The sequence below is a fragment of the Paramisgurnus dabryanus genome, chromosome 7 (assembly GCF_030506205.2).
Source record: "Paramisgurnus dabryanus chromosome 7, PD_genome_1.1, whole genome shotgun sequence".
Classification (NCBI taxonomy): Eukaryota; Metazoa; Chordata; class Actinopteri; order Cypriniformes; family Cobitidae; genus Paramisgurnus; species Paramisgurnus dabryanus.
The window spans coordinates 3,365,094-3,379,316 of NC_133343.1; the positions used below are offsets into that span (position 1 = coordinate 3,365,094).

General features: G+C 37.1%; 1 protein-coding gene across 2 annotated transcripts in view; it reads left to right on the forward strand.

The window, feature by feature from the left end:
- Nucleotides 1–14,223, forward strand: part of nbeal1 (neurobeachin-like 1) — a 73,005-nt gene that overhangs the window by 18,964 nt on the left and 39,818 nt on the right. Inside the window, exons 7-11 of one of the 2 annotated variants that reach the window (XM_065293791.2) lie at nucleotides 4,157–4,239; nucleotides 4,576–4,661; nucleotides 4,886–5,222; nucleotides 11,217–11,323; nucleotides 13,451–13,534. In XM_065293791.2, the coding sequence (XP_065149863.1) occupies nucleotides 4,157–4,239; nucleotides 4,576–4,661; nucleotides 4,886–5,222; nucleotides 11,217–11,323; nucleotides 13,451–13,534 (697 nt within the window). The remainder of the gene's footprint in view (nucleotides 1–4,156; nucleotides 4,240–4,575; nucleotides 4,662–4,885; nucleotides 5,223–11,216; nucleotides 11,324–13,450; nucleotides 13,535–14,223) is intronic. The other variant, XM_065293792.2, reaches the window with a different exon arrangement.

A 14,223-nucleotide genomic window follows, 5' to 3' on the forward strand; every position in this document is an offset into this window, starting at 1 on the left:
AAAAATACTTTGCTGCCTTAACATTTTTTGTTGAATCAACTCGGATTTACAAGTCATTTCAACTTATTATTATTTATCTTCACTAGAGATGAGTTGTTATAACTACAGGTGAGTTGTTATAACTTAAAAAAATAAGTTGACTTTTCTCAACTATATTTTATAAGTTGTGACAACTCATCTCTGTTGACATGACTTGTAAATCTGAGTTGATTTAACAAAACATTTTAAGGCAGCAAAGTTTTTTTTTTACGGTGTATGTATTTTTGGCTATTGCTACAAATATACCCGTCTACCTATGACTGGTTTTGTGGGCCAGGGTAATATAAAGTTTGTCCTACTGTAATCCTACGTGGACACACATTTTGTAAACACACAATGAGGCGCACAGCTGTGTTTGACATGTAAACATGTAAACTGGTTCTGCAAGTTCTGCAAAGAGATTTTTTTTACCCACCTAATGTGGTTGTGTGATTTAGAAGTTATTTGAGGACAGGTAATATTGCTCCAGGGGCCCAATTTTAACAAGACTCCAAGCACAAATGCCACCGAACATGACAAAAATACTTCACATATTCTAGTTTCCTTTATTGAGTCAAGTCACATTTTTGTATATTTTAGACTATTTTAGTATTTGTTTCATTGCCTTAAAGCACCTTTACAAGAAAGACATCGAAAAATAGCAAAACTGTTAAATATTAAAGCAGTATCGCTTAAGTAGGAGTTTGATATACAGTGAAGCTCGAAAATGTGGGCACCCTTGGTAAATATGAGCAAAGAAAGCTATACAAAATAATCTATAATGTTTCTTTATTTAAGCTTTAATATAAAAAAAATCACAAAAATATAATGTTTCATTGAAGTAAAACAATTGAAAGTGAAGGGGAAATTACATTACAAAAGAAATAATTTTCTCTAATACTCACTGGGCATAAATATGGGCACCCCTTTATTTAATCCTCTTTGCTACCTCCATTTACCTCCATGGTATTTGATATAATCCATGAAGCCATGTATCTGAATAAGATGTCCATGACCTCTGGTATAAAAGTAGGTTCAAAACAATGAAGATCCAGCAGCATATTTAACTGTAGACATGAACCACTTTTTAATCCATGTGTGCACCAAAACCATATTGTGTTCCTACTGCCAAAAATACTCTTCTTCGTTTCATATGTCCGCAAAACCAAGTCCTATTTAAAGTTCCAGTATGGCAGTATGATTTTTTTGATTAAAGCTTAAAAGAAGAAACATTATAGATTTTTTTATAGCTTTCTTTGCTCATATTTACCAAGGTTGCCCAAACTTTCGAGCCCCACTGTAGCACTATATCAGCAGAGCTGTGCCACTGGAATGCGTTAAACTTCACGAACGGGTGTATGATGTCAATTGTACAAAACCAGTGCTTATTAATCACTCTCCCAGAACTTCACGTAGGCTTGATCAAACCACACATCGCTTTATTAAAGGAATACTCCACTTAAAAAAATAAAACTGATAATTTACTCACTCCCATGCTATCCAAGATGTTTATGTCATTCAAGATGTTTTTGTCTTTCTTTGTTCAGTTGAGAAGAAATTACGTTTTTTAATGCCGAGTTCAGACTGCATGATTTTCAAACTAGTTGGGTCACAGATGTTTTCACACTGCGTGATTATGTGGGGTAGCGTTCAGTCGCTGCTGTTTTAGACTGTTTTCATACTGCATGACTTTACCGTAGGAAGAATCGCATACATCTTGTCCCGGTCCGCAAACTATGTCTCACAACCAAACGCTTGGGAGAAGTGACTCGAAGAAAACAACGTGAGGTCCCGCGTTCTCACGTGAGACTGGGATTATTATTAAAAATGGTAGCTCGCAAGAAGCTTACCATACAAATTGCATGTGCGCTCATTTGCAGCAGAAAGAAGAAGAAATAAAGATTATGAAGGAGGAAATGGTTGGGGAGACTCCTCCCCGAACTTCCAGCTGTCCGGTTTGTTGCTCTCTCATTGGCTGTAGGTCATCGCCGACGTTATTTTCAGTCAAAACACATTTCACACGGCATGATTTTGAATCGCCGACAGGTTCAGATATCTAGCATGCCAGATATCTCACATGTGATATCTTGTCGGCGATTCTCTCAGAACGCGTCTTTGATAATTCATACTGTGTGATTGTCACTCGCGTGCACGAGCATCGATTTGCCTGTAATTTTGGGCATTTGTCTGCAATTTCTCAAAATCTGTCCAAAATCAGGGCTAAAATCATGCAGCTGAACTCGTCATAAGGAAAACATTCCAGGATTTTGCTCCATATAGGGGATTTTAGTGGACATCAACAGTTTGTAGTTTTAAAGCAGCTTTAAAGGGCTCCCAACCGAGGCATAAGGGTCTTATCTAGTGAAACCATCGTCATCATTAATAACATGTATGCATGTATGCATGTATATGTGTGTGTGTGTGTGTGTGTGTGTGTGTGTGTACCTGGTAATTATCACGTTGTGGGGACCAATTGTCCCCACAAAGATAGGAATACCAGTGTTTTTGTGACCTTGTGGGGACATTTTGAAGTCCCCATGATGAAACAAGCTTATAAATCAAACAAGATGATGTTTATTAAAAATATAAGGTACAAGAAAGGTTTTTGTGATGGTTGGGGTTAGGGAATGGGGCAGGTAAGGGGAATAGAATATACAGTTTGTATGGTATAAAATGCATTACGTCTATGGAATGTCCCCACAAAACATGGAAACCAGAATGTGTGTGTGTGTGTGTGTGTGTGTGTGTGTGTGTGTGTGTGTGTGTGTGTGTGTGTGTGTGTGTGTGTGTGTGTACATTTAAACCTCAACTTCTCGTCTTGCATTAGCCGTGTGTTGCACCAGCGTGACCTTACATATTACGTAATTGGGTCAAAAGGTAATGCATGACGTATGCTAGCCGACCTTTACAGTGTTTTTAAGTGTGGAGAAAGAGGACCTTGTTTTGACGTTGTTGTATGTGAAGTGATAGTAATTAACTCTTTCACCGCCAGCGTTTTTTTTTTTTAAAGTTGCCAGCCAGCGTTTTTCATGATTTTCACCAAAGTTTAATGCCTTCCAGAAAATGTTCTTCTTTAAATATATAAACATACAATATATCAAATGAAAGAACAGACCCTCTGCTTTCAAACATAAAAACCCGTTTCATCCTACCTTCAGTGGTTCTTTTGTAATCAGCTTTTGAATATGGGTAGGTTTCTGCAAAAACACCACATTTTGAGCAAAAAGCAGAGATAATTCCATTTTTGTGACGGACTTTTCATAGAGATCTCATCCAGAGCGATCTTTAAAACAGACACGGACATGCAGCCGCTTGCCATAGGGCAATACTTCCGGGTTTAAAAAGTTGCGAAGGGCGCCACCTGGTGGATAATAGCGGTATTGCGAAAAGACGGATAATCTCGTCATTGGCGGGGAAGCATTTCTCTTAATTGACGAGATATCTCGTCAATGGTGGTGAAAGAGTTAATGTGTTTAAAATGGTCCGCACACTGCAAAAAATGATTTTCAAGAAATAAATGTTCTTAGTATTTTTGTCTTGTTTTCAGTAAAAAAAATCTTAAATGAAGATGCTTTTTCTTGATGACCAAAACGACCCAAGAAAATAAGTCTAGTTTTTAGACCAAAAATATCAAATTTAAGTGATTTTGTGCATAAAACAAGCAAAAAAATCTGCCAATTCGGTAAGCAAAAAATTAGTGAACATTTTTCTTAAACACTAAATTCAAGAAATTTGTGCTTACCCCATTGGCAGATTTTTTTTGCTTGTTTATAGTTACAATAAATTAGCCTTAATGTAATCTTTTATAATTAGTAATGACAGGCGACTTTCAGACCAAGCTTAAATGTTTTAAAGCATTTCCTATAGGATTTAGTAAGTGGGAAGAAACAAGAATATGAATGTTAAGCTAATATTTAAAATGTTTTTAGCATAGAATTGATTGTTTAAATTACAGCAACGTTTTTGATGTTGCAGTAAATGTGCTTTCGCATTTAATGTAGTAACAACTTCAGTTTGATCTCTTTCAGAAGGAAATGCGTTTGTGAGGCTTGAAAACTGCGCAGTATGATGCATGACTGTGTGATATTACATTTACATGTCGTGTTGAGTAATGCATTCTGCTTGTTTGTTTTTACAGACAACAGCTCAGTGCGGTGGAAAAAAGCAGACAGAAATTCAAAGCCGCACCGCTTACTGTAGAGTTTGTGCCTTTCTTTTACCGTAAGTCTCGTTGTTTTTCTAGATTGTGTGTTTTGCTTTTGTTTATTTGTTTCTAGATTAGATCTTCTGGTAATGCTTTTATCATTTAGCCTTCAGCGAATGTATATAACAGCAGGCCTTCATGTTTGTGTGGTTTATCCCATCATCATTATTTGTAGAGGCAGTGGCATGATGTGTCACTCCTCCTCACCATACTTGTAAATGAATGCTGTCTGTGCTTTATTTCCTGATTGAAGTATGTATATGAGATCAAATAAAGAGTAACTGTAGAGGTTTTAAATGAAGACGTGAACACATACGGTATACCTTCAATGTTTGATTCCCTGTGTCTTTCAGAGTGTTTTCAAGAGAGCGAGCATCTGAAGGACAGTCTTAAATGTTGTCTCTTGCACCTGTTTGGAGCCATCGTGGCTGGTGGACAGGTGAGCTCAGAAAAAAGGCGAAGTTGATAGACAAAACAAAGAACAATTTTTGTTTTAATAGTAATTTCCACCAATATCAAATACTTATGAGCAAGCAGACCAATCACAATTGAGTAGTTTATTAATTAAATACAATGATGTCATAGTTACTGTTAGTTACTATGTGAGATGCGTGCTGAACATTCAACAGTATAATATTTAGAATCTGTCTTCTGTTTTGTCAGCGTAATGCTCTGTTGGCCATCTCGCCGGCCACCATGGAGGTGCTGCTGGGAGTTTTGTCTGGAGGCGAGTGTCTGAATGGAGACGGAGAGGATTGGGACAGCGAGGCTCCGGACAGGAAAGGGCTGCTGACACTGGGATGTTTGAGAGAGGTGGTGCACAGCCTCCTGGCCAGCAGCTCTGATCAGAGACAGGTAGAGATTAGCTCTGTGCTGGAGAGCTACTTCAAACTGCTCAACTCTGACCCTGCGGCAGCGGCGCAGGTCAAAGGTCGGCCGTCCCCGCACCGCTCCCGACACTGGGAGAGCCGCTTTGTGGCGTTACAGGTGAACATGCTCGGTAAGTGTTGCATGTTTCTGCACAATCACTTTTTGGAGTGGGTGTATGGTGGCTTAGTAGTAGATATACCGATTGAAATATCCAAATGCATATCGCAATGTTCATATTTATGTATAGTCAAAGTTTGATTATTATGATAATATTCAGTTCAAATTAAGATTAAGATCTTTTACCACAGTGAGATTTTTCCTCAAAAAACATTTGTGACCCGTGCTGGCAACATGAGTCTAACGGTCTAATTTTGAGCTACAGGCAAAAGAAAGTATAAATATCGATTTTTATTGAAGTTTTTATAAAAATAAGTACGTTAAGCTCTCATCTAGCAATCCCAATGCTTTAAATAGTCATTAAACATCTAAAATTATCTTTATAGTGCTGCAACGACGCGTCGACGTCATCGATTACGTCGACTATGAAAATACGTCGACATGCGTAAAATGCGTTGACGCGTCGCTGTTTACATTCATTTCGCGTAATGGCGGCTTCTGCTCCTGGCAGTGTTATCCATACATTGATTTGTTTGTGTGCGCCACAAAATCAACAATGGCCGCAACATTTAACGTTACATTTTTATTTTCATTTAAAACGGCTTCATTTATTGTTGTGCGCGCTCGGTGGTGCCTCTCTTGTGCACGCGCGCTCTCTCTCTTTCTCTGCGTGAAGCCCCTAGACAGCGCCTCTCATACATGACACTGAATGAAAGAATTAAAAGTTGGCTGTGTTTTGTACTTGCATTTTCACGTAAACGTCAGATGTTACTGGCAGAGAAGACGACTGATTCGAGTTTATCATGAAAGATTAGCAGTGTTCTCCCACACAAACAGGTTATGGGCTTGTGCGCAAGCTCTCTCTCCTATGCCCGCGCATGCCTTCTGTAGTAACTCTGTGTAATGGCAATTGTTTAATTTGCGCCGAATTGTGAGTTGTCATGCCACCAGGTTGAAGGTTGCTGCTGCCAGCACTTATTCAGCCCCACTCGCGTAATTTGCCGGCTTTAAAAATGTTAGCGCAAGACGCACGGGTTGCTTTTCAAAGCGCTCGCCTGTGAACACGAGTTTAGATTCAGATGCGTCTGTATTTGAGGGTGTTTGCCGCGCGTCTAGATGCGCGACCTGATACGAACGGCCACTTAAATGAAAATGAGACAAATAATGAATGATCTATGAATAGTTATATTATTCATCGTCTTTTGATAACAAAAACTTATTTGATGCAAAACTCATCAGTTTATTTAAAACGTTTCATATGAATATAATGTTTTCTTAAGTAAAACAAGTCCATTCAATATTTGTTCTTTTATGACACAAGGTATTTGGCAATATACATGATCCAAGTACTAAAAATTAAGATAAGGATTTTTTATTTTTCCTCCTGTTCCTCTGCATACTTGATAAATCTTGCTTGTGTATTGTATATCAGGAGTTTCTAAACTTTTTCAACCCAACAGGTAATCTCAAGACCCACCATTTTTTAAAAATAGAAATGTGACCCGTCACGGAAACCAGGGACTCAAGTCGGCAGCACAAGTTTCGAGAAAATGAGAAACAAAGTTTTTTTTTCGAAATTTGTGATTTTCGTTTTATTGCAGAATCTGTTAGTTGAGATCACGAAGAAGCCTCTCCATGTTTGAGATAGCAGTTTTTGTATATTTAAAAGCGTACATTTTGCGGTTAAAATAGGCTTGTTTTCCGGAGATTCTAGCGTGCAGCGGGGGGGGGGGGCGTCATTGTCTGTGTGTATATTTACATACTAGCCGTTTCTCAATGTCAAGGATACTTCCTTGGCAGGACTAGTCCTTACAAGTCACTTCCTTCAGAGGCGAGGCGAGGCTCCTTTTAAGCATTCGGAGAACACGTTAAATGGAACAGGCTAGCAAGTGCACGTCATTACGTCATTACGTGATTGAAAGGTGTGCTTTCGGTGCTGCGCGCAGAGGATTGTGGGTGATTTCAGCGCGTGAAGAGCGCGAAGGATACAAATTTGCATCCTTTCCTGTATATGGGATATTTGTCGAACGAAGGACTCAGTCCTTGGCTGAAATTTCGAGGATCCTCGACATTGGAACAGTCCTTCGACGGACGTCGATGACGTAGCATCCTCGAAATTCTAGCTTCCGAGGATCCTTCCTTGACATTGGGAAACGGCTCAAGTATAAGCTTGTGTTTTCGCCTCCGCCCCCAAAGGGAACAGCGTGACTACTAAATAAGGATAGTTCGCCCAAAAATGAAAATAATGTAAGTAATGACTCACCCTTATGTCGTTCTAAACTCGGAAGACCTCCGTTCATCTTCGGAACACAGTTTAAGATGTTTTATCATTAGATTTAGTCCGAGAGCTTTCACCTTCATTGAAAATCTATGTATGGTTTCCATGTCCAGAAAGGTAATAAAACATCATCAAAGTAGTCCATGTGACATCAGTGGGTCAGTAAGAATGTGTTGATGCATCGAAAATACAGTTTGGTCCAAAAATAGCAGAATTACGACTTTATTCAGCAATGTCTTCTCTTCCGGCTTGAGCGTGAAGTCACGTGACTGTAGTGACGCGCTGCCCTGTTCCTCAGATATGTTTGCTAAGTTTTTTTTTTTTTTTCAAACTTATAGCCTGCGTCTCCCCAGACTGTAAAGCTCTGGCACACAAAACAAAAGAAAAATAAAAGAAGCTGGGGCGGAACAAATAACAGTCAGCCGCATCGTACGTCAGCCGCGTCACTGACTTTATGCGGCGCCGCAGTCGGAAGACGTCAAAGTACCGCGAGAGCTCTTCAAGAAATCTTACGGAGTAGTTTAATTTCGACTCGCTCTCGCGGTACTTTGACGTCATCTGTATGTCAGTTCTTGCAGCGCAGCATGAGTCCAAACACACAGAAGTTACACAGATATCGTTGTATTCTTCATATAATTGGCTACATGTTTTGTCTATCAATATTTTCTATGAAGTCATTGGCTGATGGAGGAACGAGCGAGCCATTGGTAACCTCTCTAAAGGATGTCACGTTTTCGACGGCGCTGTTTGGATGATCTATTATACTACTTCCCTATTTTAAATACAAACTTTGAAGGCGGGTTCATGTGTTTAACGGAGTGTAAGCTCATATACCCTTACATGTTACGATTTAAATAGTCTTCAGATTATATATTATATTGTATTACCAGACATTCATGCGAAATCTGATGTAAACAATCTATATTTCACGGATTATACGCATTTGTGGACAAATATGGTCATTGGATAATCTGAAACAGACTGGATTCGACTTGTGATCCCCACAAAGGTAAAAGAGTCATGTTTATTTTTGCGGGTTGTCATTTGGTCATAAAATACTACATATGATGCTAGAACATCTCAAAAAGGGTTTTACAGGGGGCGTGGCTTAGCTAAATGAGATGTAAATGAGCCCTATTGTCTCCCCCAGCTGAAAAGAAGAGTCCCTTTCGTCTCGATTTTCTCGGTTTGAGTATTTCTGAGTTCCTATATTCAAATGGCCACAACTTCTCCAAATCTTATCAGATTTCCATGTGTTACACATCGTTGGAAAGCTTAGAAACTGCACTTTCAGAATCTTTGAATAACTCAAAATGCCCAGATCCGACTTGTGTCCCTACTTTCCGTGACTGGTCACAAATATAGGGGAAAACACAAACACATTTGTTCCCTTTTAGTAGCTTTTGAATATGTTTAATTGAATAATATAAAAATACCTTATCTTAGGGCTGCAAGATTAGAGCAAAAATCATAATTGTTTACTGTATTTGCATTGATATGGAAATGATCTATTTAAAAAAATACAATGAATTGCAAGGATGCAGAAAACAGTTCACTATTGCACACTTATGTATAGGCTACTGAGGATTTAACTGTATTATTTTAATATAGTCAGTCATGAACTAAAGTGGGCCGGTCTAAGTCATGAAACTCCAGGGCTGAAAATGAGTCCCACTCCGGCCCTGGGTGGTTTCCATTAGCTTAAACCAGGACTAGACCTTAGTTTAATTAGGAAATATAATTAGTTTAAACAAACATGCCTTACTAAAAACATTACTTGTGTTCATTTTGAGGCCAAACTAAGGGCACTTGTGTATTTTAAGATATGTCAGTGCAAGATGTTTTCAGTTTGGACAGCTCTTATATTTATTTTAGTCTAGGACTAGTCTAATCCCTGTCTGGGAAACTGTCCCCCATATATATCTGACAACAGAACAGATAATATGTGAAAATAGCATTCAGTTGTGTTAAAATACAATAAAACAAACAATAACTGTCAGATCAGACAGAAAACAGATTATCCAACTGATTAAATAGCTAATCAAAAAAAGAACACTTTATTAATAAAAAAAATAATCGTTAGAGTAGTCGACTAATCGGAAAAATAATCGCTAGATTAGTCGACAGAAGAAATAGTCGTTAGTTGCAGCTCTAGTTCTTTATTTGACGTTTTCTGACAGGTGTACTATCCTAAATGCTTAATCTGGTACAAAGAAGCGTGTCCATCCACATGCGGATCTGACATTTTGGTTTCGGTTTTATAACATGCAGGAATTAGAAAATGAAGTGCAGGACTAGCTTGAAATTAAAATAACTATTAAGAGAAATAAAGCAAAGGGCCTGTTGATGTTAAAAAAGTTATCAGGAGCAACAAAACTTGAAAACTATCTTCCTCTCGCTGACTGACAGATCTGAAGCATGCACAGGCGCACAAGCCCGCGACCCGATAATGACAAAAATGGTTTGGCAAGATGAGAAATTCAAAAATCTTTTTAAAAAACTTGTTTTTAAAGCATGCGTCTGGTTTATTTCAATGCATATAGCGTATTTATGTTGATTTTATGCAATAAAAAATTACATTGGCACCATATTTATGAAAGTTAAGACTGAATCGACCTGAAATGTCAAATGGTGTAACCGCCAATTGCGCCAAAGAATGAGAAATATTAAATATTTTATCCACTTTGATTGCATATAGGCGTAATCATTATTTTTTTTATATATATAATTTTATTAGTTATTTCTTAATGTAAAGTTTAATGCTTCCTGACAGTTATTTGTCCTGACATATGCTGAAAACAGCTCTGTTTTCTGAATAATCTTTGACAAATGATGTAAAAATGTATGTAAAAAAAATCATATTACACTAAACTAGATGATTATATTTTATTCCACATTTTTATGAATATATTTATTTATTTTCTTTAAAAAAATACTTGTTACACCACCAATTGACACAGACCGGTTACACCACATTGACATTTTTGCAATTATCCCCAAAATATTCTTTTTAAATGAAATAAACCAGAAATGTTTAGACTTGGTCCTTAAAAAAGAGAATGTATGCAAGTAATCTGCAAATTTATTTTGAAATTTTAACCCTTTTACATTTAATTTATCCATACGGACACAAAATAATTAACGTCACTTCATTGACACACATACATATATACCTAGAATTATAGTTATAAATTATGCACAGGCGCACAAGCTGTCAAAAATATTTGTTTTGACAAGAATTCATGCACATATAATCTAGGGCTGGGCAAAAAAAATAGATTTTTTGATTTTTTTATGTGGTCGATTCAAAATCGATTCTCAAAGAGCAGAATCGATTTTTTCTTTCATATTTATTTCTGCAAACATTGAACATAAGATTAACGTTTAGGTTTAGATTTCGCAAGCAAGACGACGGCGATAGTGTTGTGGCCTTTAATTTTTTTATTAATTACCCATTATAAACTCCTGGTCACTGTTTTTTTATTAATATAGTATTTGTATTAAATCTATATTCATTGAGTTGAATCGAGAATTGAGAATAAAAACCGACACAAGAACTGGAATCGAGAATCAAAATCGAATCGATGTGATAGCTTGTGAATCGAAATCGAATCGATCTGAAACATCTGAATCGATACCCAACCCTGATATAATCTGTTATGTCTTAAGTGAACATTTGGCAAACTCATACTACAGCTCTTGACTGAATTCTGTTCTCCTTTTTTATAGAAACCATCCAGGACATGTTTGAGTGCACGGACCGGCCCGTTCTGCAGGCCATCTTCCTCAACAGTAACTGCTTTGAGCACCTGACCCGACTCCTGCAGAACAGCAAGGTGAGATCCGGTTACAGCCAGTAACATTCCTGAAGCACTCTGTAAAAGTTTTACTATCGTTGGTTTGGTGTACACAGTCCTGAATCACAATAAAGCGCCACAATTATCGCCCACTTTTTAACAACCTTTTCCCATAACGTTTAAAAACAGTGTTGTGATAATGGAGACGACAGAGACTGTACTTGGGAAAGTTGTTGAAATGGTTTATCATTACCAACCTGAGCTGGCTGGTTTATTTTGACAGGTTTATGCGGTATCAGTTTCTCTGGGTAAATTTGACAAAGCGTTTCCCCTTCCAGACTGTTTTGCTCTATTTGGTGATGTATAGAGGAAGTGCATGACCTTCATCCTTCTGCCACAATGTGGCGATTAACCTGAACATCCGTGTATGTGTGTGTGTGTGTGTGTGTGTGTGTGTGTGTGTTTGTCCTGTCAGAATAAAGAATATGATACATTGGTTCATTGTTTAACTAAGTTTTCTGTGAATTTGTCTTGCCAGTCAGTTCTTGCGTAAATGTTTACAATCTTGTGTTTGGTTTAAATGTTTTAAAAAGCCCCCTTGTAGTCGATAATTTTATCTCTTAAAACTAATCTTTGCGCATATGTAGTGATAATAATTTCTTCATGCTTTAAAATAGCTTAAATGAAAATCTCGACCCTTGCCTCATTTAGTATACGTGGATCTATAAATATGCAAATTAGTCCCCGCCTCAGGTCGCACTCAGTCGCACCAGCTCAGACCACAGATGCACTATAAAAAATCAATTTCTTAATTATTTTTAAAAAATCTGCCAATGCACTGCAGAAAATGATTTTCAAGAAAAAAAATCTAAGTATTTTTGTCTTGTTTTCAGTAAAAATATCTAAAAAATTCTTAAATTAAGAAGTTTAGTTTTTAGACCAAAAATATCAAATTTAAGTGATTTTGTGCATAAAACAAGCAAAAAAATCTGCCAGTGGGGTACGCAAAAAAATCTTGAACATTTTTCATAAACACTAAATTCAAGAAAAATTTGCTTACCCCATTGGCAGATATTTTTGCTTGTTTTATGCACAAAAGCACTAAAATTTGATATTTGGACTAGACTTATTTTCTTGGGCCGTTTTGCTCATCAAGAAAAAGCATCTTAATTTATGATTTTTTTTTATATTTTTACAAATAAAACAAAAATACAAAAATACTAAGAATTTATTTTCTTGAAAATCGTTTTTTGCAGTGTGGAGTAAGAACATTTTCTTGAAATGTGTTTTAGAAAACCTTTTTTTGGCAGATTTATTTGCTTGTTTTACGCACACATTCACTTAAATTTAATGTTTTTTTTTTGTCTAAAAACTAGACTTATTTTCTCAGGTCATTAAGAAAATACATCTTAATGTAATATTTGTTTGTAATGTGTACTGAAAAAAAGACTAAGTAAGAAAATAATTTTTTGCAATGTTTGAATATGCGGATTAGCCCATGCCTCCAGCCCTCCACTCAATTGCCCTAGGTAAGAACATAGAAATATAAGTACATAGATTACACATTCGACAGTTCCAGACTCATAGCTGATGGTTTTACAATGCATATGTGAGTTGTGCGTTTGCAGCATGTTTTTTATGTTAACTGGTCAGTGCATTCACACTGCACGTGTATCCAGTGAATGCTTGCGTCGCAGAAGTTTCCGCACTGAGTTTATGTAGTATTGCTTAATCCACAGTTGACATAGAAAACCAAAGCGATTTCAAACCGCGGTTTTTGGAAAATTGCAATTTTATGGAGAGAATACTCAGCAATGGTGTTGAATGATAAATTTGTACATGGTTTTTCTTAAAGCATATAAAAAGTGCACATAGACATATATAAACAACAATAGAAACTTGTTATTGTGAAAATGTATATTGTGTGTGTCAGAATGTGTGCTTTTGCTAAAGTATGTTGCTATTAAAACACTTTCACTGTGTCTATGTTTTTACCTATTTACAGCATGAACACCGCATCTAAATTGCCTTCTATCCATGCATGTGCCAGTCCTTTAGGGACGAGACACTTAGAGACATGACTTTTGACCTTCTAACCTTTAACCCTTTGCACTTTCCCCTTACCTGACTTTGTGCTTGCTGTGGTCGGCTCCGTCCGTCTGGCAGCTGGTTAACGCTACGTGCACAGCTGCAGACAAGGACCAGAAAGATTTAACCAACAGGTTACTGACAGGAGAGAGTGAGATTCAGGTACCGCCCAACACTTCCCAACGCCACGCCCTTTTCACCTGCACAACCACTCCAGTACAAGTTTACCTGAGCAGGGTTGATATAATCTAAATTAATTGCCCAAGTATGGATTGGTGATATGACAGTTCACTAGCGCACTTCTTGTTTTGGAGATTAGCATTTTAAATTTATATAAATCTATAATTTAAAATCTAATTTAAATATGGAAATAAACAACAATTGAGAACTTACCAAAGAATAACGAGTTATGAGCCAGATTTACAAACAGCTTTCGCCAGCGCAAATGCCACTTTTGCTGCTGAAAAACGAAAAATGTACTTAAAGGAACAGTATGTAGGATTGTGGGCAAAACTGGTATTGCAATAACAAAACTTGTGGCTAAAACTGGTACTGCAATCACCCAACTGGTGGCCAATACACAACATGACAACATAAACATCAGTTGAGGGCTGCAACTCCACTTTTTAAATGACAATATCCTGGCCAGACCACTGTTGTCAGTGATATAAGTATTTGAAAAGAAAATGATTTCTTAATGTCTAGTGACATATCAGGGCCATTTTATGATTAATTGATATAAATTTCTTACATACTGTTCCTTTAAATGAATCATGCAGCGCGATGTACTGAGATTTGTATTCGTCGTTTTACTGGTGTTTGCGCCATTATTTAATTTGTGGAAATTAGAT